The sequence below is a fragment of the Mytilus trossulus genome, chromosome 6, assembly GCF_036588685.1.
Source record: "Mytilus trossulus isolate FHL-02 chromosome 6, PNRI_Mtr1.1.1.hap1, whole genome shotgun sequence".
Taxonomy (NCBI): domain Eukaryota; kingdom Metazoa; phylum Mollusca; class Bivalvia; order Mytilida; family Mytilidae; genus Mytilus; species Mytilus trossulus.
In genome coordinates this window covers 30586369-30613743 of record NC_086378.1, presented here as the reverse complement: position 1 = coordinate 30613743, position 27375 = coordinate 30586369, and the positions used below count along the sequence as shown (strand labels likewise).

Sequence of the window (27375 nt, the reverse complement as noted above, 5' to 3'; positions counted from 1 at the left end):
TACTATGAGAAATGACTTAATAAAAGAAATCTATAAGGTCAAAATTATTAGACGGGCATAATTTGCGCATGGCTTAAGAAAGAATTAAACATTACAAAGTTTTAAAGCTTTATCTTTTTTAACGGACATACATTTGAGAAAAACGTCACAATTAAAAATCTGACACAGATTTGAGGCCGAATTATTTTTTATGGACATAGATTAGCGATTGACGTCACGATGGGGCATAGATTTGAGAAACAGACACAGATTTGAGGTCGTACATAGATCTGAGGTTTACATATATAAAAAATTAATGAACATAAACATAAAATATAATAAGCATCTATATATTCTAAAATATAAAGCTTAAAGCAACTAAACCAGTATAATACACTAATTAAAAAATAAAGATAAAATGGAGAAAAAAAACATTTGCTGTCTTTGACTTGGTGTACATAAAACAAACCTTAATATAATCTTAACATATTTCAGACAAATACCAACCTAACTTGTAAAATCAAACAAAAACAAAAAACAAACAAACAACATCAAAACAAATAAAATTGTTTTCTCCATTAAGTTAACAAATTTTGTTTATACATGAGCCACTTTTTTAGAAATACAAACGTAAGCTCTAAACAGTAATTCCTGGTCAGGCGGACACTAAATGTGCATAACAATGCTGATTGTATATAGAACATAAAAACAGAATGTCAACATATTATATAACCTTTTCATCGCAAAAACACTAAATGTAAATTGTCCCAGCACAAAAAATAACATTGATCGGTAAATTAGCATTTCTTATATAAATACATCATGACAATGAGTCTACAGCAAACCCCAGTTCTCTAGGTTTTTCTCACAGTAATAATGACTAACAATCAGCTAGAGCTTGCTTCTTAAAAGAATGTGAATGTAACTAAAGTTATCTTTTTTATTCCGTTGATATACCACTCAGCTAGAGCTGAAGTTGACATTTATTTAATAAATCAGGTAATCTGTGTTTTCTCTCTCAGTTTGACTTTAACTCAGCTAAAGCTTAAGTTCACTCTTATTTATAGTTCTAAACATTTTCTTTCATAAATAATTTTGCATTTAAAATGCTAAGGTTAATGTATACAATGGTGTTAAACACCAGCAATTAATTTAACACAAAAAGAGTATTTTAAAAAGTTTAACTTATATATATTCAATCAACATAACAGAAAACTGTTGTATTAAATACAAAATATGTAAACACAAAACAAACATAAATATATTATCATACATTCAAATCTTTATTGCTATAAAACTACATATTAATAGAATGTGACACAACATAACAAAATAAAAATAAAAAATAACAACAAGATCATTAATATACACAATAAAAGTAAATATTTTAAGAGTCCCATGTCCTCAGTTCAATAGACTGTTTTAAAAAAGGATCCTAGCTTATTTACCTGAATGTGTGAAATTGGGTTGAGTATATATGTTATTTTATCTATTGCATTTAAATTAATAAAGTGGATATTCTCATTTATCAAAAAAAAAAAAAAACTTTTCTATTATTATGGTTTCTATTACAATATAAAAAGAAATGAATTTCATCTTCAATTTGTTTACAGTTTTTGCATAATCTTTCTTCTCTTGTTATTTTAAGGTATCTTCCCTTTTTCTATTAATAAATTATGGTCACTTAATCTAAATTTTGTTATCAATTTTCTGAAATCAAGTTTTGAGCAAGTTACAAATATTTTTCTTCTGTATTATTTATTTTTACATGTTTAAAAATAGTGAATTTGCTCTGAAAGTTTATCATTTACAAGTTTTTCATAAAATGCTTCAATTTTAATTTTATTTTTTCTCTTAAATTTTTAGTTCTTTTGTGAGGAATATGTTTTCAAAGTGTCCAAATCCATACCAGTTTCCTCTACTATATGTTTAACATATGGGAACCAAGAATAAATTCGTTATCATAACTAGAGGTTATAAAATAAAAATCATTCTATAATTAAAAAGGTTTAGGTTTAGTTATCTCCCCTGAAATATATCCAACCTGAACTATTTTGCTTCATGCATATCACTAAAGGAAGTCAGAATCTAGCAAGAAAGAGTTGAATTTTAAGATTCATAAACAGACTGACTGGCTAGAAAAATGAATTCTTTAATAAAATGTGTAGGTTGAGTTATCTCCCCTGAAATATATCCAACCTGAACTATTTTGCTTCATGCATATCTCTAAAGGAAGTCAGAATCAAGCAAGAAAGAGTTGAATTTTAAGATTCATAAACAGACTGACTTGCTAGAAAAATGAATTCTTTAATAAAATGTGTAGGTTGAGTTATCTCCCCTGAAATATATCCAACCTGAACTATTTTGCTTCATGCATATCTCTAAAGGAAGTCAGAATCAAGCAAGAAAGAGTTGAATTTTAAGATTCATAAACAGACTGAGGCAACAAAAATGATTTTTTCAATAAAATTTAAATCTTTTCTTCAGGAATGCATAATAAATTTATCAAAAAAAAATATAAATTGCAGTGCTTTTCTGGTCTTACACCAAAACAAATATTTAAACACCAAGTATGTTTAAGAACCAAAACAGTTGACAATCTGTATAATCAAAACGACCTAAAAAGAAGCTAAAAATAAAACTGTTGATAGTTCTACAATTATAGATTTCTAAATCAACTTTTAGACAATCAAAATATTACATGACTTGACAACCTATTCTTGTAGCCTCTCTTTGTCTCAGTTTCTGACTTGAGAATGATAAAGCCATTGCCTGAGCATCTACAAGTTTTTGTGTAATTGGTAAACGGCGCTTTCCTTCAATCATACTCGACAACAAATTGTTTGACCTCAAAATGGCAACGTCTGCAATATCTTTTGGAACAAACACAACGTTTTTAGCATCTTGTGACAGATCAACTGCTTCTAATTGACAATCAGCTACAAAGGAAGATACTGTTACTCGTCTTCTCAAATCCCAAAGTATCAGATGTTTGTCTGTTGATGAGGTCAGGATGTATCGACCAGAATGATCAAATTTGACCGTGTTGACAAAATCATCATGCTTTTTCAATTTAAAGCTTAATTTTCCTTGTGGTAAATTCCACACGTAGATTGTTTTAAAACCACATGACACAATATACTTGCTATCTGGTGAGAAAGTAGCTGCAGTTACAGATGACTTGGTGTCTAACTTCATGGCATATTCTCCCGACATTTTAATGACACGGACAGCACCATCAGGTGATATTGAGAATGCATACTTATCATCAGGGCTGACATCAACACCTGAACATATGGTCATACATTCATCAGAGTGTTGTAATGCTAGATTCTTGTATTGAGTACCATCTCCATTCACAGGAATGACCAATGGGAAAGCATCAATGTGGGTAACAACCTGCAATACACGTATATATATATAAAAAAATTGTCACATAACTGTGGATTCATTTATTTTCATGGGTACCAATTTTTGTGGATTCATGAAAACTTACAAGTTTGTGGATATCTGATTTTGTGGTTTTGTGAAAGTCTGCATACAAGCATATAGAAAATTTGCCATTGGTTGAACATTCAATTTTAGTGGTTCACCTTTACCCACAAAATCCATGAAAATTGGTATCCAACAAATAACAATGAATCCACAGTAAGTGAAGTGATTGATTGGTTGTTTGTATAGTGCCACTTTCAGCATTATTGGATACATCTTAGGGGTAAGTTTTATTTGTAAAGAGAGATGCAGAGACCGGAGATAACCATTGATAGTCGATACAGTAGATGATCTTTTTGACAACTCAGCCATCAAAGCTCTCTTAAGGTGGTATCAAACACCTTGACTAAAATTAATTTGGCTCGTTTAATTTTCGTAAAATTCTCAAAAAATATTTACTCAAATGACCATTTGACAAAAATATAAAAATTTCAAGAAACTTGAACTACACCCTTTGTTGGAAAATTTCACTTGATATATAACATACTTGGAAAACACTAATCTTATAAAAAAAAAAGATGTGGTATGATTGCCAATGAGACAACTATCCACAAAAGACCAAAATGACAGAAACATTAACAACTATAGGTCACCGTACGGCTTTCAACAATGAGCAAAGCCCATACCGCATAGTCAGCTATAAAAGGCCCCAATAAGACAATGTAAAACAATTCAAACGAGAAAACTAATAGATACATCATAGGGGTAAGTTTTATTTGTTAAGAGAGCTGCAGAAACTGGAGATAATCATTGATAGTTGATACAGTAGATGAACTATTTGACAACTCAGCCATCAAGGCTTCTTGATCATTGAGAAGCTTAATATTTCCTCAAAAATAGAATGTGTTTAAAATGTTCAATTGATTTTAGTTATCTCCCAGTAGTACCACCTTAGGAATTTCATAGGATTGTTAAAGCATTGCTTGTGCACACATTCTTCTAATGAAGCATCATACAGAATGTACTTCTGTCAATGCTTTTACATCACAATGAATTTACAAAAAGAAGCATTCATTTCTAAATAAATTCTTTCCTTCAAACTTACCTTTGTACCAGTGGAGTTAATGGCCACTTCAGTGAGAGAATTAAAACACTTCTGCTGAAATCCTTTTATCATTGAACCTATGAAATATAAAATCAAAAATTGTGATGATCTATATACTTTCAGTCAGCCTTTAAATCTTAACATATAATCCAATCTGGATTCTTTCAAATCTCAGATTTGTCATTATACTTAAATTTCATGTTTTTACTTGCACCCTGCATATAAATAGCAATTAGTTTTTTTGGTGTTTTTTTTGTATTTGTTTATCAAATTTCAAAATTGTTCATGGACATATGGTTAATTAATTTTATATTAACATCATTATGAGGCACAATGATATCATATTCAAATTCCAGAAGCCATTTTCCACATTTAATAACAAAAATTAAAAAAATCATACCATCTTTAATGTTGAATATTTTTCCTTCAGTTTCAAAGGATAAAAATCCTTGTCGTCCAACCACCAATATACCATTGGCCTCAGCAGCAGAATGAACAGGAAATTCAACGATCAGTCTCTGCTTTACTTCATCTGAAACAATTCAACAGCTTTTTGTCTTAATATAAAATTGATCCTCAATAGGATTAATATAGTTCAATTTAATGAAAACTGTTAATTACAAGCACCTATATATCACAATAACCTTGAACTTTTCTAAGAAATGTACTTTAAATAGGAAATCTATCAATTGTATTTGTGTAAGCAATGGAAAAATAATGCTGAAATATTCAAAGTTAATCCAATGCAGTAGATTTTTTTTACAAAAAGAGCTTTTTTTGGAATCTGTGGCCCACTTGTTTAATGAGGACACAAATTTGTAGAGTTGTTGCCTTCAATGGTGCTGCTATGAGAGTTGGTGTCCATAAACACTTCTAATTTTCAAAAGTTATTTTTCTCATAAGAGTTTAAAAAAATGGGGTAATCATTTCTAGGAACATCATAAGAATTTGGATAAGCAGTGATACACTTTTCAGGTATTCATTGTAAAATGCACAATGAAAGGCGTACCAGTATAATTAAAAATTTGGAAAATAACAATATCTGATAATCAATTCTAGAAAAAAAACTGATCCAACTAAAATTTCCATATTAAACATTTTTCATTATAATGCATTTTTATTTCTAAGCAAGATGAGCAAACAATGGCTCTTCAGACAATGCAAGGCTTTAATGGCTCTCAATGCAAGGTGAGGCTCTACTAGCCTTCAGGCAAGTTGAACTAGCTACACTGGTCATCCAGGCAAAATAAACTAGCTTCACTGGTGTTCCGGCAAGGAGAACTATCTTAACTGGTGTTATAGGAAATTCAACCAGCTTTAATAGCCCTTCAGGCAAGGTGAACCAATTAGAACAACCCTTCAAGCAAGATGCCCTCCAGTTGACATGAACAAGTAATTGGACACATTATGAAAAAAATACCCTGTTCATGCTGGTGCAAATATTAATTGACTAGAATTGTCAGTTTTCCTATCAAAGGTGGGTGGCTTTATCCACCCAAAAAAAAATGGCAGCAAGAAAGAGCCAAAAAAGTGGCACTTAAAAGTGGTTTTATAACACCAACAACCAATTAATTTGATAAAAAAAATTGATTCTAGTACTTACATGTTGTAGAATTTAGAATTATTATGTCATCTTCTGTCTCTGGGATCAGAATAATCTCTTTCCCACTTTTTGATATTAGCATTATTTTGATGCTTTTCTGATAATCTTGCTCATGTATACATTCACCAGTGATTAAATCCTTCACAGCAAAGTGTCCATTGGACTTGCCTAACAATACTGTCTTACTGTCACTGAAAAGAAAATAACATATACAATGCCCTGTGTAAATAATGCAAATATGCAGCTTTGCCTAATAATACCATAAAATGGAAATTTTATTTCAAATGTTTTTTTCGACAAACATGGCTTTTTTTGTTTTGTCAGTGATTACTCTTTTTGAATTTACCTTGGTATTTTTGATAAAACTTATAATATAGCACTAATGTTTGATGGAAGATTAGGTTGTACTTTTTATATCAAATATTTGTTTTTCTGGAACCAACTTAATTTATACTTTTTTGGTCTGGGTTGTCTGACATGGCCTATGACAGAAACCTCTGACCTTTGTAAGTCTTGTACTGTTATGCTTCAAGAAGCATCTACATATTACTACTAAAGAAAAATGATCTTAAGTTTGTCTTAAAAATCTTACCAACTGATCCTGACAGCATTTGTTGAACAAACTTGTTTTTGATTGTTGTAATCTTCAAGGGCTCTTTCTGAATCAAACATGTCATCCTGTTTTAAGTATTTAGCATGGAAATCTGTGATCACTTTTTCAAAGTTCCAAACTCTGATGGTACAGTCTTGGGATGCTGAGTATAATGTATTCTCGTCCTTCGTAAAGATCAGTTGGTTTATTTCCTTACTGTGACCCTTCAATGACAGGAAAGGCACAACTTCTTGCAATGGACTGTCAACATTTCCACAATAAAATATTGTTATATCATTGATTTTCGCCTTTGATGGGGTGGTCACAGCAAATATGTTATCTGATCCAAACAACTGCAAACGAGCGACCCCATCATCGCCACAATGATCTTGTGGACATTCAGACACAAGTTTTCCATTCTCACAATCGTGAATAAACCATCTTTTATCTGTGACAATTGCTGTATATTTGTGTGATGGGTGATGTGAGATGAACTTTGGAGGAGATTTCTGTGAATGACACATGGCATGAAGTTCTTTACTGTTTTCAAGGTCAAACATGCAAATGCTGTTGTGTCTTCCAACCCCAATACCTTTGTAGAAAAGTATGTTGTTTTCTGTTATATGTGCAATAGTAGGATGAGTTTGCATATATATCGTGTCACTAGACTCTGCTTTATCTGTGTACAATATCTCAAGGGTTTCAGATGATAGAATATACACACATAGTGTAAAAAAAACTACAAGATACCTGCTATCAGAGGACAGCAGTAAATGTTGAACTTTTTCACCTCCATCCAATTCCAGAGATTTAATAACAGATATAGCAGCTAAGTTTTCTCCTATCATACATACACTGACCTTGTTCACTGAAAATAAAGGAAAAAACTTTTAAGTACACAATTTAATTCAGGACCATAAAATTAACAATATCAGAGGTGCAAAACTCTTCCCCAAAATAAAAAACACAATTTCAGTTGAATATTAAAATTTTATTCCAGTCTATACTGGCTATATATAATAATTAACCAACAGAGGATTTTCAAATCGCTAACTTGAAAGTGAAGCATTCATGAATATTTTTCACCTTAAAAAAACAATCTTACTAAAGCCTTTTTAATGTAACACAAAATGAGGATAGTTAAACTAAACAAACAAAATAGAATCAAAGTGTATTTACAATATTTACAGCTGATCAAACTATAGCATAAGGATGTCCAACCTTGTTATTGCATTATTGTATTATATAACTTACTTGAAGAGTACACCACATATTTATCAGATGCAGTTATACATTGGGTCTGGTCTGATATATTGATTTCAGCAAGAGTATCAGACCTGATTAACTTGTCAAAATGTCCATCTTTCTCTGAGTGTCTAAGAATTATGAATCTGTAACAGAAAATTAAATTTACAGGTGATTTTTTGCTATTATAACAAAAGAATATAAGCTTTTACATGGTTGTATGTTCTGCACTACTTTCTAAACATTGATATAATTTCATAAACGTCAATTTTTGGAGAAAAACATACTTCAAAATAGATAAATCACTGGATGGATGGATGTTAAACATCAGGGTATGACAACATCATATTATGTTACACTTATGAACACTAGATTAATAATTTTTGACAATCATGTGTTGTTGGGCTGCTGTCTTGGTCTTTTCTAGTCTCTTTCTCTCCATTGGTAAAATTGTGCGAAAGAAGCAATAAATGAGCATGAAAACTAGGTTAATATGACAGTAAAAAAATGCCTCTATGTATTTAGTTTGCTTAAAGTGGATTTAAATGCAAAGTTAAACTAAAGTTAGTAATGATACACAAAGATAACAACATCCTAGTTTACTGCAAGGAAGTTATTTATTCTGGTCTAAATGTTTTCGCCACTTACATTGGTGTCTTCAGGACTAAAGTTAGTACTGTGTAAATAGCAATCCTATATAAAACAAGGGATAACCTCAACTGACTTAACAGTGAGTTTCTGATTTTACCTGCTGTTACTTGGTTGATGAATAGAGGTGGTATCTTTATATTCTAACTTTTGTGAAAATACTGTAGACCAATTATCATTTGTGTCAAATCTGGACAAGTAGTCATGTGACCTATCTTTGAGAACCTCTACAACAGTTAACATGCCAGTGCTTTCATCGAGATGTACCATTTCACCATATTGTTTCCAAACATCAACTAAAATATTCAAATAAAATTCCTTTAAAAAGAGATGAAAAACAGCAAAATTATTCTCAAATGTATGGAAATATTAAATTGTGTTAACAAATACAGTGTAACCGGCCTTATTCCATTCCTGAGAATTCCAACATCCTGATTTAACGGACACATTTTCATGGTCCAAAAATATGCCTATCTTTGCAGAAACAACCTGAGTATTTTAACACCCTGCTTAATCCGACATTTTTTTCTGGTCCCCCAGTTTGTCTGATTAGGCAAGTTACACTGAACTTGTCTACAGAAATGTTTAATTACAATGTTTCAAAGTACCAAGAATGGATTAAATTTGTTTTTCATAAGGAACATTACTTTCTCACTTATAAAAAAGAAGATGTAGTATGATTGCCAATGAGACAACTCACTTACTCTCTACAAGAGACTAAATTACAGACTAAATGACACAGAAATTTACAGCAATATGTTAAAACTTCATGAACCTGAACATTCTACTGACATGAACATTCTACTGACATGAACCTGAACATTCTACTGAATGTCTGAATACATGGATCTTACAATGAAATTTTACCTTCTTTTAATGTCGAAAGTTATAATGTAATTGTTGGAGCTAACTTTTTCCTCCAAAATTAATAAATAATCATGGTTAAACTTGTTATTAATACCTCCTGTTGGCATCCATACTTGAGCCCTGATTAAAAAGTTCATGTAACCATCAGGAGAATTGAGACATTGAGCCAAGGGAAGTAACAAGGCTATGTTACAGCTCTCTGACCATTCTTTTGTTTCTTCTACAAGTTTCCTCAATGCAGAACTTCTATAAAATGATGAACCAAATTGGCCAAGAATCTGGAAAAAAAGAGTTTTAGTGCTTAGGAAAATTAAAATCAAGTCTTTTTTTTCAAACCATAAAATATTAACCCTCACAGATTTATAAGTTTTGAGCCAAAGTTTTATATTTTCAAATTGAAATTCTCTTTATTACTAACATTTCTTCTGAAATATTCTAAAATTTATCTTAATTTTTGAATTTATATATGTAAATGGAAAATTATTCTCAGATATTCACAGCTGCTCTTTCATATAAAAAATTTATTAGATAAAAATTGAATTTTGAAAACACCTGAGAATGGGAGACAATCATGTCTCTTGATTCTATTATCAATTTTTGTTATATTTAACAATTTCTAGAATAAGGTTTTATATGACAATATTTTGCTTTTACAGTTTACGTCTACATAGTTTGGGTTGGAGATCTTTTCATAGAAATACTTTGCAAAGCAGGGGTAAAACAAGGATTTTTGGAAAAAGGTTGAATAATTGCCTAAATTTTTGACAATTCCATGCAAAAAAAACTAGAGGCTCTCAAGAGCCTGTATCGCTCACCTGACTCTATTTGAGTTTTTGAATTCATATAAAAAAAGATAAAATTTGGCTACAAAGTAACAACACTTGGTCAGCACCAGATAAGAAACATTCATGCTATGTTTGGTTTCATTCCATTCAGTGGTTCTCTAAAAGAAGACATTTGTATGTATTTCCCATAGGGTCCTATGTTAAACTAAGTCCCCCGCTGGCAGCCATCTTGGATGATGGATCAGCTACAAAGTAACAACACTTGGTCAGCACCTCATAAGGAACATTCATGCCATGTTTGGTTACATTCCCTTCAGTGGTTCTCTAAAAGAAGTCATTTGTATGCATTTCCCATAGGGTCTTATGTTAAACTAAGTCCACTTCTGGCGGCCGTCTTGGATGATGGATCGGCTACAAAGTAACAACACTTGGTCAGCATCTCATAAAGAACATTCATGCCATGTTTGGTTTCATTCCATTCAGTGGTTCTCTAAAAGAAGTCATTTGTATGCATTTCCCATAGGGTCTTATGTTAAACTAAGTCCACTTCTGGCGGCCGTCTTGGATGATGGATCGGCTACAAAGTAACAACACTTGGTCAGCATCTCATAAAGAACATTCATGCCATGTTTGGTTTCATTCCATTCAGTGGTTCTCTAAACGAAGTGATTTGTATGCATTTCCTATAGGGTCCTATGTTAAACTAAGTCCCCGCTGACGGCCATCTTGGATGATGGATCAGCTACAAAGTAACAACACTTGGTCAGCACCTAATAAGGAACATTCATTCCATGTTTGGTTTCATTCCATTCAGTGGTTCTCTAGAAGATGTTCAAAATGTAAAATGTTAACGATGACGACGACGACCGACGACGGACGACGGACGCCAAGTGATGAGAAAGGCTCACTTGGCCCTTCGGGCCAGGTGAGCTAAAAATTACAAACAAGGGACATAATCAGCCTCTGTTAAAGTTAAGCTGGTAAAGTGCTAAAATGTGACACACATCCAATTACAAAGACATTACACTAATAATTGTATTTTTACAGAAAAATATATAATTTAATGTATAAAGGGATTCCTTGGCATCTCCGTATATTGAAAGATTTATTACCTGTATTGCCAAATGAGAGTTGTCTTTCCTAATGTCTTCACTACCAGCAGTTAACATCTGATGAACAATTTTGATGTCATTGTATATCACAGTGTTATCAATATCCCCTGCAGCATCCATTTCAGCCAGCACAATTTTCAAATCTTCAACCATACTTGAAACAGAAACGAACTTACACTTGGCATGTAGCCATTTAAAACTACAAGCTATGTCGTCATGGAAACATTTAAACATGTGACATTTGATCAGATGGTAGGGTAATTCTATCAGCTTTCTTACATTACATTGGGAAGGACTGTAGTAAAGAGGTTGGTCTGGAACCCCACGTTTTGATTTTGAATAACAAACTTTCCTTTTATGCGTGATTTCAAGAGGCTTGGCTTTGTTGAACCATGTTCCACTAAAGTATTCCACCAAAGTTGTATGGAAACTTGCCTCATCTTTGTTTTTCAGATATCTTTTCTTTGAGATCTAGAAAATACAAGCATAGGAAATCCTTTATCATAAAGTTTAACTAATGTTATGAAAGTATGTTTAAATTCAATTTCAGTGTGAAAAGGAGTAGTTAGTATTCAAAGGTCATTTGATTGGATGTGTTCAAAATGTTCATCGCATAACAACAAGTTTCAAAACAGTAAAGGACAAATAAACTTAGATGTTTTTATTCATTAAAATTTATGAAAAATTTGCTTGAAATGTATGTTAGGATGACCTTCTGAAAAATCTTGTGTAAGGCTATTCAGCTCCAATAAAGCTATGGCTAGAAAATTACTAAATCAAGTGTTATGAATGGAGGTAATATGTTATCTATGTAGCACTTCTTTTCTGGAGCTATGCTGAATCTGTTAAGTTTGAACTAGTTTTCATCTAAGGAAAACTAATTAGCATGGCTATTTGGGATTTTTAGCGCATGGACCCTATTATGACTGACCTCCTCAAACTGTCTATGGTACCATCTGATGACATTCTTGCCTCCAGATTTCAGTGTTAACATGTACTCCTTGGTATCTTTGATGAGTTGAGACATTAGAGATGACGGGATCTGTATATTGTCAGGGTCAGGTGGTAAGTGAGACAGATAGATGTTCTGTAGAGTCTCGTCATCCAATGAGAGTAAATCTTCTATCTCAGCATGGCTCAAACCCTCCTTACTAGTACTTAAAAAGCCTATAAAGAAAATACCTTGACTTTAAATTCCAGTTGAGCATTTAATTGCTTAGTTGTGTTTTAAAAACGGAGAAATCATTTTCAGCCAATTGCATTGAGTGTGTAGGTAAAGGTAATGTCTTTGGTTAACTTGCTTGCTAGCTGAACAGTGTAGTCATAATTAGGTTAGGTAAACTACCCTCTTTAAAGAGTAGACTAGTCCAACAATCTTTATGACCAGGATACTTCGAAAGGAGGGCAGTATACTTTAAATAGCAAAAAATGACTTCACAGTTCAGGTAGAAAGCAAGCTAACCGATATTACCTTTACCTACACACTCAATTCAATTGGCTGAAAACCAATTCAATAATTATTTTTTCTTCAGCTTGACACAGATACAGTCAATGTCAAAAATAGTTAAATATTTTAAAAATAAAACAATGGATCTTGTAATGTATTTTTAGGGATTAATAACAAATTTTTTAATATATAATAACAGTTTGAAAAATTACAATGTTTTTTTAATTTTCTTTCTGGCGATAAGATCAAATACACAAATGCATATCTGTGTGTTTCATAAGATTGTGTTTGCCCTTACCGTTTAGGATTTTGGAATCTTATTTTATGGAGCAGTGGTCTAAGTGTTATGTTGATAACTTTATCATAGAGTTTAGTGCTTTATTTTCTTGTTTTAATTACTAAACTTATCCAGATAAAAAAGGAACAGAGTTGAGTATTCATAAATTAGTTAAACACATCATGTGTAAACATGCCTTGTCAGTGGTTGTCCTTACTGTTGTCCTAATGATGATTTAGTAGGGGGTAATGATCACTAATGTGACTAATCAGTGATCACCAGATCTATTTTGCTTATCATGAACAAAAAATATAAATACAATCTTACCAAAGCATTTTTCAACAACAACTGTACCATATTTCTTCTCCAGTTCATCAAAGAATAGAGTTATAGCTGCCTGCAGAGTAGGCCCAACCTTGAAGTCTTGGACTTCTGTAAAGGATCTCCACTGAAGAGCTCTGACTGTTAATATTTTTAAATACAAAGGTTTGCCACATTTTCCAAACAATTGCAGAATATGACGTTTCTGGGGCTTTGTCACTCGTCTTTTCTTGTGCTGACAGAATTTTGTAATTACCAAATCAGCGGCATCTAATGGCAAAATAGGAGCTTCAATGAATTGCAGCTGAAAAGGGAATCTGTTTTTGATATTTTGAAGACATTCATTTGCTTTTGGCAACATAGATACAACAAGATGAATGTTTTTTGGAAGCTTAAGTGGAAGCCAGTTCATGAGATAAGCATGGTCATGACAGGATAACTGGTTAATCGAATCAAGTAAAATAACTAATTTCTGTGAACTTTCATATCTATTGAGCAAAGATTCAAAGAATCGTGTGACATACATGAAATCCCCATGGAGGTCTAGGAATGATGGAAGTGTAATGTTACTGATTTTACATATTTGTCTGATTATGCTACACAGGACACCACGTAACGAGGAAGATCCAATGGAAGTACCAAGAAACCTGATAATAGTAGAACACCCTGGGAACCATAACTTTGATAACTCTGCTACTTTTGCCATTATTGCTGTCTTGCCAATGCCAGATTCTCCATACAATATGACAGGACGACAATATTCCATCAGATCACATGAATTTATAAGTTCTAGTTTCTGGTTCCTCTCTGGATCAGAATCTTCATCCATATCTATATCTCCGTATGTATATATAACACTCTTATCCTTACATTCCGCAGCACTTTCTTTCATTCCTTCTTTAACAGTTACAAAATATTCATCTTCTTTGGTTTTTACCTTTAGACAATTGTTGTTTTCATTATTTACATTTTGGATCGACTTTTCATCATCTTCGTTACCATGACAATCGCTCATTCTTGTCTTTATTTCTTCTAAAATTTCTCCTCGTCCACAGAAATTTTCTATTTCCTTCTGACCAAACAACAAATGATTTAGTATTTCTTCCACAATCAAATCATCTTCATTTGAACTAGTAGGTTTCATTGTTTTAACTATCATGTTTATAATGGAATGTTCAAAATGCTTATCAAGATTAATGAGGTATGTCTTGTGATCCTCATTGTAAGGGTCTATACCATTACGTGTCCAATACAAAATGTCTTTTCTCATCGCATTTGGAAGAAGAACTGATTTTACTTTCTTTTTAAGGTTTTCCCTCATTATTTTAGCTTCTTGATCTATTTTGTTGCCGACTTCCATTTGACCAGGATACATTTCTTTTTTCTCTAGATCAGTGAATTTTCCTGAAAGAAACAACATAATGATACCTAGTCTCACCAAATTATAACAACTGTTACCCTAATTATAACCATGGAGGAAAAACCCTGTTTATTTACTTAATTGGTGAAAAAGTATCATGTTTTTTTGTATTTGATTGTAAAAATAAGTTAATTAGCTTTCAATTAAAATAGGTTGAATGATAAAAATAATTATAAAACTTATATTAAATATACATGTTTTGAGGGAAGACAACAGTGTAAACATCCTGTTTTTATGGCAGTGAAAATTGAAAACTTATTTGCAGCCACTGTAGCTCTTTTCAGAGCAGGAGACCGTACCTTGAAACAAGATTTTTTTTGAAAGGCCAGGTAAAAACCTATAAATTTCATACAGTTTTGATTATGTAAAATGTGCATGGATCATGTCTTCATGGGTGTGCAGTGACCTGGTTTCAGCTTTTTTATGTTCAAATTAGGTCTATTTTCCCCCATTTTCATTGGATGGAATTTTTTTTTAATATTACACATTATTTTTATTTCATTATAAACTAGAGAACATTCTGATTCTGTGATATGTAGTTTTATACAAGTATCTTTATCAATCAGTCCACCGCTAAGGGTCACTTATGCATGGTACCTCAAAATATGACATCATAGAAAAAAACTGTTGATTGCACCCTTTGGTCTCTTGTGAAGAGTTGTCTCATTGGCAATCATACCACATTTCTTTTTTATATATAATAAAAATTGTGAACAGAACTGTTTAACTAGATTTGTTCTATGTCTCTGAATAGCACATATATATGCATACATTGAAAAACAATATTGTTAGCACAGTTTAATCAAACATTTAGTTTGATATTTCTTTTTAGTTTTAGCGTTGGGGGTTGGTGAAAAAGTAGTTTTAGTAGTGTTAGTAGTAATCACTAGCCAGTAAACATTGAGGTTGTGAGTTTGAACCCTGCCAGTTCAGGTGCACTTGACTCAATTCTTTATTGACTAGAATTGTCAGTTTCCATCTTTATTGACTAGAATTATCAGTTTCCATATTAAAGGTTGTGTTTTTTTCTGGCTTCCTACACCAATAAAAAGTGTCTTTAAAAAAAAATGTTTAATGGTGATAAGCTATGGATGGTACTACACTATTACAATAAAAAATTCTAACTTTTCTTGAAATAATATCTTTTTGATAACTAGCTGAAGAAAGTCTTTAAATCTATACCTGCTATTTCATCATCTTTGTTTAAATCTCCAAATGTTCTGAAATGTACCAAGACCCTGTTTCTCGTATTATCACTTTTAACAATTCCTGCCAATGCTTCTGCCTCTAGAACTAAATAAAAATGAATAGGCAAAATATTAATTATATATCAACCCTCATATACAATTTATCAATCAATAAAGGAAGAATACAAAAACTAGCCAAAATTATTTGATATTATATCAGCCTGCCGGAAGTATGTCAACATATATCTGTTCTTCTAATGGAAAGTCCTCACAACTTTGTATATCTGTCCCTTTTGGAACATTTGTTCTATACTATAAATTCTAACAAGAAAAATATACTGTGGTACTGTATCCATTGCAGGGAAAATCATATTCCAGAATATTTCTTCAATTTGAAACTAATTTTCTATGAGAACATGCAAATCATGAAAGAAAGAGTCATAGTAATGATGATCAAAATCTTTAATAAAATTTTAAAGTACCTTATGTGCAGATTAAATAAAAATAACTACCTGAGTAAAAGTACTTTAGATGTTGGTCTTTTGTAATACGATTCTCCTCTAAAGCCTTGTCTGCACTACCTCGTAAACATGTCATCAATTTGTCACTAGTTTTATCCCATTCTTTACGATCCTTTAAGAGAATAAAGTAATAATTGGTCAAGTTATTATCTCCCTTTAGCATGTAGGATATAGATTACATCACTTTATGGACATCTTCACAAAGTGGTTACCAATCTTTTATAAATTTCAACAATTTTAAATGCCTTATTATATTTTAAGCCCCTTAATTTTTGGTTAAGAATAAAATTGAAAATGGAAATGGGGAATATGTCGAAGAAACAACAATCGGATCAAAGAGAAGATAACATTGGATGGCCACCAATGGGTCTTCAATAAAGCGAGATAATCCTGCAACCAGAGGTTGGCCTCAGCTGGCCCCTAAATAAAAATGTGTACTAGTTCAGTGAAAATGGATATGATACAAACCTCCAAAACATATAGATGAATTAAGATAAAAAAAAAAAGCATGTTAGACTAACAAATGCTCAATATTTGGACAGGAGGATTTTTTTTTTAATTTAAATGCTATTACAGTGACTTGACTGTTAGTGTTGCTATCCACCAATTGCAACTCATTCAAAATTTTGACCAAATTGCAATTTATTTTATTAAACCAAATTGTTCAACTGGTCAGAAATTTGAACAAATTGTTCAGTCAAAATGTGAAAGTGCAAGGTGATAAAATAAATCATACTTACAATCCTATAAGACTTTAACTCTACTGTATTGATGTGATTACTAAATCAGTCTATCAATCTGTATAGTTATATTATAGCCATTACCATACTTAAGGTCAACTGCTATAAAAATGTCCAAACTAAGCTTTCATATAGTTTTTCTTTCAAAAAGTATTCTATATTCATAAGAATCACACATTATGTGAATAAAAACATTTCATATTCAGTAAAATATTTGAGAAATTGCAATATGTTTGTAGGAAGGGGAGATGATCGTTTTTTGGTTTCAAAAAGTCTTTATTCAAAAGAATAGTATTTTAGGTTATCTCCCCAAGGAAACTTATCAATAGCATATTGTTATTTCACACATATTTTACTGAATATATAATGTATTATTTTAAATGATATATGATTCTTATAAATATAAAATCCTTTTCGAAAGAAAAACTATATAAAAGCTTAGTAATAGTTTGGACATTTTTATAGCAATTCAAAATAAAACAGTTGACCTTTAGTAAGGTAAAGCCTGTAATATAACTATACAGATTGATAGACAGATTTAGTAACTACATTTAGTTAAAGTCTTATAGGATTGTAAGTATGTTTAATTTTATCACCTTGCACTTTCACATTTTGACTGAACAATTTGTTCAAATTTCTTGACCAGTTGGACAATATGGTTTAATAAAACAAATTGCAATTTGGTCAAAATTTTGAATGAGTTGCAATTGGTGGATAGCAACACTTACAGTCAAGTCACTGTAAGCCACTTTTGAAAAAATAATGTAACCAAAATACATAATATTATTGTGTCATGTGTACTTTTGTTTTTCTGTTTGTCTTTTTCATTTTTAGCCATGGCGTTGTCAGTTTGTTTTAGATTTATGAGTTTGACCGTCCCTTTTGGTATCTTTCGGCCTTCTTTTACACATGTGCCAAAAGAGCAAATATAATTTTTTATGGTAAATTTCAAGCATTTAATTTCATGAGTATCAATTTTCATGGATTGCTGAAAACTTGCATATTTGTGGATATTTGATTTCACCATTCTGACAATCTCTGTAAACAAAGCCTATTACCCAACAAATGATAATGAATCTACATAAGTTTATACACATTATTACATATGATTACCTTATCTCTAAGAGACTGGGAGGATTTCCCAGGATCCTCGTTGTTATAGTTAGGGAGGATATCTATGATTGGTTGAAGGCAGAAAACAGCGGGTTCAGCATTGTCATCCCTTTGGTACCATTTACTCAGCAAGATTGTATCAAAATCAAGCTTTGCTGCTATACGATATAAAGTTTTGTATTCTGTAGCTTCAATCTTGCTTGGTAATGACCTAAGCCCATACTTGTCACCAAGAAAGAACTAAAATGGAGTATTCATGATAAATACAAATAAAACTGTTATATTTTTTAATCGATATATAATGTTTTTAACAATATAAAGAGGATTGATTTGCTTAAAGCTATGGGATATCCTCTTCCTATTTATTTCACTGACATTTGTTATGGGTTGCTGTCTCAGAAACATTTTACATCCCCATTTGTTTAAATTCTATAAATGTATTTACTTAGTAATTATTTGAATGTGACATATCAATATAATTTCCCCTGTTGTCATTTCTATCATGATTTTCCTGATAGAAGGTCAACGGTCACAATTAAATTATTGAACGAAGCAAAAGTAATAATAAAGTTGAAATCAGCGGTTAAAAAGATGTTATGCCACTACATAAGCCAGAACATTTGGCCCTTTAGGAGCAACCGACCGTGCAAGGGCTGTATAGCCAGTCAAGGTCGTTAAAAGCTTCCATTTGTTGTCTTTAGGAGCACTTAAGTTCATCATCAGTTTTTTAAGTGTTTTGTGGCTTTTTTAACTACTTTTTTGTGTTGGTGTTGTGTGCTTTTGCTTTGCCTTAATGTTTTTGTTTGCCCCTATGATCATCATCTTAACAGGGTTTTCAATTTATTCTAAAGTAGCAGTTTCAGGCTGTTCAAGAAGATATAAATGTGTCTGTTTAATACAAATAAAATTGGTTTACAGTTAAATAAATTAGGTGGCTTCTATGGTAGATATTAAGCAGGTTAATAATACTCTCCATTTTTGCCTATTTTTAAAATCAATGAGCATAAACATGTACAACTGAAAATACTTTTGGTCAATTACATGTATAATGTTAACTTTTTTGGCACTTTTTTGTTCATTTCTATAAACTTACCACAAAATATGGTCCTTTGGATGTTTTCTTACATACTTCAACTTCTTCTAAAATAAGATCTGTTGTACTATGATTTACTGATGTCTCGTCCTTCACTCCTAAACAATAGTCTACTATCTATAATAAAAATTATTGTAAATTCAGAAATTATTGCATGCATTTATTATTGTGATTTGTAAAGAATTGACAAAAATACAAGATACATGTATACTATTGTGGTTTCAGGATAAACTGTGTACAGATATATGTATCAGGTATCAGAATGTGGATTCTTATTAGTGTGATACCCAGTTGCATTATTTAAATTAATATAAACCTGGCAATAATTTAGGAATTTACAGCACCTCAAATTCTTACTAATTCTAATTTAAGCTTTATAAAAATCAGAAGAGGTAATATGATTGCCATATAAAAAAAAACATTTTCAAGACCAAAGAACAAGAATGTGAAATTTGGAATTTAAGAGATTATTTCTGTAATGAAATTAACAAAGTTAACAGAAGTTTAGTATATTTATTTCTCTAATTCTATGGAAATATATCCCTTTCTGAACCCATTGTATAATAAAAATTTAATCAACATGTGGTTGCCATTGATCTCAGAAGATTGGCTGAGTCAAAGGGTCATAACCTTTCTCAGCTCGCTGAAATGATAAAAATGTTCTAACAGGTGTTAATGAAACTGACAACTTCGTGGAAAGTGGAAGGCAATCGAAGGGGCTTTTGGTTAAGAAAAGAAGGAAATTTATCTTTAAATCATTAGAGAAACAGATTATTACATGGTAACAAGTGGATTATCAGATTTATCCAATCGAGATAGTTAAATTATAAATTTTAAAGTCCTCGCCAAGACTTGGACTTTAAAATTGATAATTTAAATATCTCGATTGGATAAATCAGATAATACACTTGTATCAATGTAATAATCTATATATATAAGGCTTATAAGCTACAGTAAAGTCAAAATATATGAACACTAGCCAGGCCCGTAGCCAGGAATTTCCAAAGGGGGGTTCGTTTGACTCACAAACTCGACTTTAACAGTCACAATTCGAACAGAACATTGACTTTAACAGTGCTTATTTGTTTTCAAGGGGGGGTTCGGATGGGGGGGTTCATCCGAACCCCCCAAATCCCCCTGGCTACGGGTATGCTAGCTTGAGTTCATTGCATGGCATGTATTTTACAACATGTTTCTGTTTGGACATCTAGTAAAGTACATACCATAGTAAAATGTTTTAAAATTCACTTGTACAGGTTTGCCATGATAATAATTATTCAAATGCCAAATGCAGAAAGAAAACTCTGATATGAGAACATCAAACATATACATCAATGTACATACCTGAAAATCCAATCCTTGTTTTAAGCAATACTCCCTTATTTTAGGTACACTATGTTTCATCAGATAGTTTTTTTCCATAGTCATATCTAAAATCATAATTATAAAATGATTATTTATCATATCAAGGTATTAAAGTAGGTGGCTTACATTTGTATGTGGTAGATGATACCACATCTTCTCTTTTATATATATTCTATATTAAAATAAAGAGATGTGCCATCATGTGGTATGAAGGCCAAAGAGACATCTAACAAACCGACAAAAGAACTGGGGGTGTACACAACTACATATCACTGTATAGCCTTCAACAATGAGCAAACAGACAGTGATCCCATTCATAAATATAGTAAGCTATAAAAGGCCCTGGCAATGTAGAGTAAAGTCCTCATTTGGTACAGACTTTTTAAGGTATATTATTTTAAATACAATGTACCTTTTGTAAGACAATTGATGAAAATAATTAAGCAAACATAAATTTTACTCTTTAACATAATTGCCTGAACCTGATCTGATTCAGAAACCTTGTCAGAGGTTATCTTTTGTCATTTCTTTATGTATGTATTCTGTAATTTAGAAAATTTGTTGTTGGTAATAACCTTTATGAGGGTACAAATGTATGAATGCCCTTACCATCAGGCGTCAAATGGTTGTTTTTGGCTACCAATCTCGCCAAATTGGTTTAAATTTTAAAGTGTTTCTGCAATAACACTCTTATTGTGATTTGTCAGAAGTTTCAAATAATTATTGTTATCATTATTTTTTTGAAAAAAATTATGGTGATTTGTTAAAATCAGTAAAATAAAATTATCGTCGAAAAGAAAGTACATTTTATCAACATGCACCAAAAATAAATACTGATATCGTCATTTTGGATAAAATTGAGAAAGGAAATGGTGAATATGTCAAAGCGACAACCACCCGACCATAGAGCAAACAACAGCCGAAGGCAACCAATGGGTCTTCAATGTAGCGAGAATTCCCGCACCCGTAGGTGTCCTTCAGCTGGCCCCTAAAATATGCATAATAGTACAGTGATAATGGACGTCATACTAAACTCCGAATTATACACAAGAAACTAAACTTCAAATTCATACAAGACTAACAAAATTAAAGGCCAGAGGCTCCTGACTTGGGACAGGCGCAAAATTGCGGCGGGGTTAAACATGTTTATGAGATCTCAACCCTCCCCCTATACCTCTAGCCAATGTAGAAAAGTAATTAAAAGAATAACAATACGCACATTAAAATTCAGTTCAAGAGAAGTCCGAGTCCGATGTCAAAAGATGTAACAAAAGAAAATAAATAAAATGACAATAACACATAAATAACAACAGACTACTAGCAGTTAACTGACATGCCAGCTCCAGACCTCAATTAAACTGATTGAAAGATTATGTCTTCATCATATGAATATCAGGTACAATCCCTCCCGTTAGGGGTTTAGTATCATACTATCATAAAATATATGAGAAGAACATAACCCGTGTCATGCCAACAACTGTTTTTTAGAAATAAATGTGTTTAGTTCTGATGCAAAGACCCTATCAGTGAATCAATGTTAAAGCCAAAATATGCAATCTTTAATGACCTGACAACAGTATCGTAACTATATCCCCTTTTAATAAGTCTATTTAAAGGTTTTGTTAGTTTCTGAGGAGAATACTGACATTTTGTGCTTTATAAAGAATATTTCCATCAAATTTTGGATGTGAAATACCTGAACGTATAAGATGTCTGCATGTTGAGTTATATTTCCTTATACCTTGGATGAATTTTTACCGTTCTTCGTCATGAAAGTTCTGCCATTTCATCCCCCCTTTATGGAGTCTCATTAAATAAGAACTTGACATAGTGTATAGGCACCTGTCTATTGTTGTTTTTATCATATCAGACCACAAAATTAAAACAATCCATTCATTTTTACTCAATTTATTGCATAAATCAACTCAAATTTTAGAATATGTTCTAATTATTTTCAAATAAAAACAAAATATTTGAAGGATTATTATCTAAGAACTCATTTAAAATATTCATGATTGCAACTTTTAACATGTTCAAACAAGAATTTGATCTTATTTTCTTATACTGCTGTGGATGATGTGTGTGTATTGCATTTGTGACCTTAATGCTATTGTTTGCAGTACAGTGCCTCTTCTAGTATTACAATCCCTTAAAATATATATATTTTTTAAAGGGAATACAATTTACTGTTATTTCATATATATGAATGAGTGATGATTTATGTATATCTTGTTTTACATTGATTTAAAAAAAAGATCCACAAAAATAACACCAAAAATTGACTCTTAGTTGAAAAACAACAGAAATAAGCAGTTTTTAAAATTGCCTCTCCTCTTCAAGGGAGACAATTTAATCAGTTGACAGTTTAAACTTTAATTAGATTTAAATACTTGATAAGATTTTCAATGGGATAATCATACAAATGTGCCAGATTTATTCAATCCATTTACAATGCTGAAGACATTTTACCAGTGAACGTAGAACTGATAAACACACGGACTGCAGTGTGTTCCTGCTTTGGTAGGTTCTCAAAGCATCCATTTAAGATACGGTTTAGGGTTGCCTCATCCCCCATATTGATTGTCATTCAGGTCATTTACAGACTAAAGCCTAAGGCGATTATCTGTCCAGATTAAACATATTTAAATGCCCTTGATTGACTTTTTGTTTGGTGGTTTCCAATCAAATGCTGTAAAATGAAAACCAAGCTCCATACTGAATCGGTATAATTCCGGTTTTTAAATTGAAGTGAAAAGTTACTCAGTTACGATTATAATAATTAGCATGGGGCGCTGTCCTCCTGCGGATAGCGTTCCAGTGTACTAGCACTATAAAGTCCTGCAACTACGGTAGGCTAGCACAAAGCAGTCAAAATTTACATACACCCTTTGCCGTTTTTTATTATTTTATTATTTTATTTTACTTCTCTTTTTTTAGTACATACAAAACATCTCACTAATTATTTTTGCAAAACTAACATACACAAATTTAGGCTTGTTTCGGTTTATACAAAATATTGGCATATACAGAGGGTGGCCAAAAGTATTCGTCACCTGCATATCATATTTGATTTTTATGCCCCATTTATGGGCATTATGTTTTCTGGTCTGTGCGTCCTTCCGTCCGTTCGTCCCACTTCACTGAGGTTAAGTGGATTTTATGTTTTTTGGGGTTTGCCATAACCGATAACGTTGTCAGTCTGTTTTCATCTTATGAGTTTGATTGTCTTTTTGGTATCTTTGCCACTCCTTTATTGCTGCGAAATTGGAGGTGTACAATTGGAAAATTAAAATCAGTATGATGTTATAATTTGTAACTTACTTACTTATCCTCTTCATCCCAAGTGGGACATAATGCCACAACAAACTGCCTCCACTTCTCTCTGTCCTTAGCCATGTACTGGGCTTGGCTCCAGGTGTAGCCCATTGTTTCTAATTCTGCTGTTACAGATTCTAGGTCTCCCTGGTTTCCGTTTTCCTGGTGGTGTCCAATATAAAGCTGTTTTAGGTGTGCGATTTTGTGGCATTCTCAGTACATGGCCTAACCATCTAAATCTTCGTTGTTTGATTTCTGCTGTTATACTCTTAGCAATGCATTTCTTCAAAAGGCTCTTGTTGCTGATCTTATTTGGCCAGAATATTTTGTTGATTTTTCTTAGGCAGCTTGTATGGAAAGCATCTACTTTTTGAAGGTCACTAACTAAAACACACCAGTTTCAGAACCATACAGTAGAACAGATTTTACATTGTTGTAAATTCGCAATTTGGTCCTTAAACTGTACTGGTTAGACTTCCAGATTGTATAAAGTCTATCAAATGTTGCGCGTGCCTTAGATAGCCTTGCCTTTATATCCTTCCCTGTTCCATTATCTTTGCTTATGATGCTTCCAAGGTAGGTGAAATCGTCAACACTGTCCACTGGCAGATCATTGATTGTTATTGGTGTTGTATTTCTTGTGTTTATTGACATTACCTTGGTATTCTTGGCATTGACATTCAGACCAATTTGCTTTGCATAATTGTTAAGTATGTTGGTTTTCTCTTGGAGGTGTTCACTTGTTGTTGATAATATGGCAATGTCATCAGCAAAATCAAGGTCTTCTAGCTGGTTAAACATGGTCCACTGGATACCCCCTTTCTTATCTGATGTTGTATTTCTTTGTATCCAGTCAATGGCAAGTAAAAACAGGATTGGTGACATAATACATCCTTGTCTTACACCATATTTTATTTCAAATGAGTCTGAGATAGAGCTTTCAAGGATGACACTGCATTCAAAGCTGTTGTAGAAGGCTTTTATTAGCATCAATATATTTGGTGGAATTCCATATGATCTAACAATTTTCCAAAGAGTTTCTCTATGCATACGTTCAAAGGCCTTATTGAAGTCAATGAAATTAATGACAAGTGATGTGTTCCATTCAATGCATTGCTCGATGATGTTCCTCAGAGTGAAAATTTGGTCGATGCATCCTCTGCCTCTTCTAAAGCCTGCTTGTTCTTCTCTAAGCTTTTCATCCACAATTTTATCAATTCTTTTTAGAAGAATTATGCAAAAGACCTTACTAGGGACAAAAAGTAATGTATCCCTCCAATTGTCACAGTTACGTAAATTTCCTTTCTTTGGTCATTTGACAATCTGGCCTTTGCTCCAGTCTGATGGAATGTCCCCTTCTTCCCAGATGACAAGGAAAAGATTGTTGAGTACTTTGGATGATGTTTCTAGGTCTGCCTTTAACATCTCTGCGTGAATGGAATCAATGCGTGGTGCCTTCCCCGTCTTCAATGATTTAATGGCATTTTTTACTTCATCTATAGTTGGCGGTTCTGTGATGATGTTTAAATCATCTTCTGATGGTTCAGGGGTAGCTATGAATTCAGGCTAAGGGCTGTCACGTTTAATACCTCTTTGAAATGTTGGACCCACCTTTCTGCTTGTTCCCTTTCTGTTTTCAATGCTTTGCCATTTTTGTCGTTTACATGTGCTGTCTGTGCATTTGATGTTCCACAGAGTTGTTTGGTGATTTTGTAAACTGTACTTAACTCTCAAAAAATGGCTGCCTTTTCTGCTTCATTTGCAAGGTCCTCCAGGTATTGTCTTTTATCTTTTCTAGCACTTCTTTTAACCTCTTTGTCTTTTGCTCTGTATTTTACTTGCAGTTGATCTTGTAACCTTTTGGATTCTGCATTTACTGATTTTAGTTTTATAGTCTTTCTTTCTTCAATGTTTTGCTATGTTTCCGTTGTTAACCAATCTTTGTTCTTTTTTGTCTTGTGACCAACTGTCTTTTCCGCCGTCTTTACATAAATATCTTTGATGTTATCCCATTTCTCTTGTATACTATCTTCTCCTCATCAGAGTTATCTAGCACACTAAACCGATTTTTCAATTCTAAGCAAAAAGCTTTCTTGACGTTTGGTGATTTTAACCTTGATGTGTCTAGTCTCTTTCTGTCCTGATTTTCAATAGATGCCTTTCTTAGTTTTAGTTTGATGGTAGCTTTCAGTAGGTAGTGATCACTGTTTACATCTGCACCCCCTGAGTACTCGTACATCTCTTAATGATCGACGCCACTTGTTGTTCACCAATATGTGGTCAATCTGGTTAACCGTTCTTCCATCAGGTGATTTCAATGTTAGTTTATGGATGTTTTATGTGGAAAGATGGTCTCTCCTGTCACCAGTTTATTGCAAAGACAGAGATCGATAGCACGTTCACCATTCTCATTTTTCACCCCGCAATTAATTTGTAACTGGAAGTTGCTATTTATGTCAATATATTGGGAAAATTAGTTAAGACCAGGATAGAAAGAAAATGAAGAGAAAAGACAAATAGTAGAAGAAACTAGGAATGTTAAGGTGGACGGTATGACGCGGCCAGATGGATAAAGATGTAAAATTCATCTCACGAGGCGACACTGGTTCCATTTTAATCTATTCTTCTATCTATATCGCAAAATATGTATGATGGTTCGTTTCAGAATTTCATAAATTTTCAAAAATGTGGTTGATCGAATTTTCGGTGCTCGAAGTGAGATTAAATTTTTCTGAAAACAACAAACCCTGAAAAGCCCCATATGATGCTGCTTTACAAATACTTAACAACTCCAAAGTTAATTTCCACATCTTTTATTGTTCAATCTTTACATCTTCAAAAACGGCAAATACTAGTAGTAAAGCTCAGGCTATTTTTGAATATACATGTCCCATCATAACAAACTTTTTTTTAATTGAATTCATCGCTCACTTTTAGACGAAAAGGGATGTTGACCCAGTTGTTGCATTTGCTTTGTTGAGTATGATTTGTAGGGATGAGGGATATCGCTTCAGCTTGATACAAAGATCGTTGAATGATGTACTTCAACCTGTATACATTGTTTTTTTTATAGATGATCTGGCGTACCCCTTTTGCAAAGATATACCAGATTATTTTCAAGTCCAGTAGCATTGAAAGATGGTAGATAACTATGAAGACATGACCGTCACAATATACATGAAACAATAGCAACTATGTTATCTATAAG

At 32.4% G+C, this 27375-nt stretch overlaps 1 protein-coding gene across 1 annotated transcript; it reads right to left on the bottom strand.

Moving 5' to 3' along the window:
* Positions 1-2676: 2676 nt before the first annotated feature.
* On the bottom strand, positions 2677-23520 carry LOC134722481 (uncharacterized). The gene is made up of 17 exons (XM_063586102.1): positions 23322-23520; positions 20832-20917; positions 19488-19604; positions 18395-18634; positions 16533-16653; positions 16016-16126; positions 13420-14817; positions 12300-12535; positions 11369-11839; positions 9566-9749; positions 8705-8900; positions 7966-8102; positions 6712-7579; positions 6120-6310; positions 4917-5048; positions 4517-4593; positions 2677-3378 (listed from the first exon to the last, which is right to left on the bottom strand). The coding sequence occupies exons 1-17, from the start codon at positions 23437-23439 to the stop codon at positions 2677-2679; spliced, it is 5385 nt and encodes a 1794-aa protein (XP_063442172.1). The 5' UTR covers positions 23440-23520.
* Between the last annotated feature and the right edge of the window lie 3855 nt (positions 23521-27375).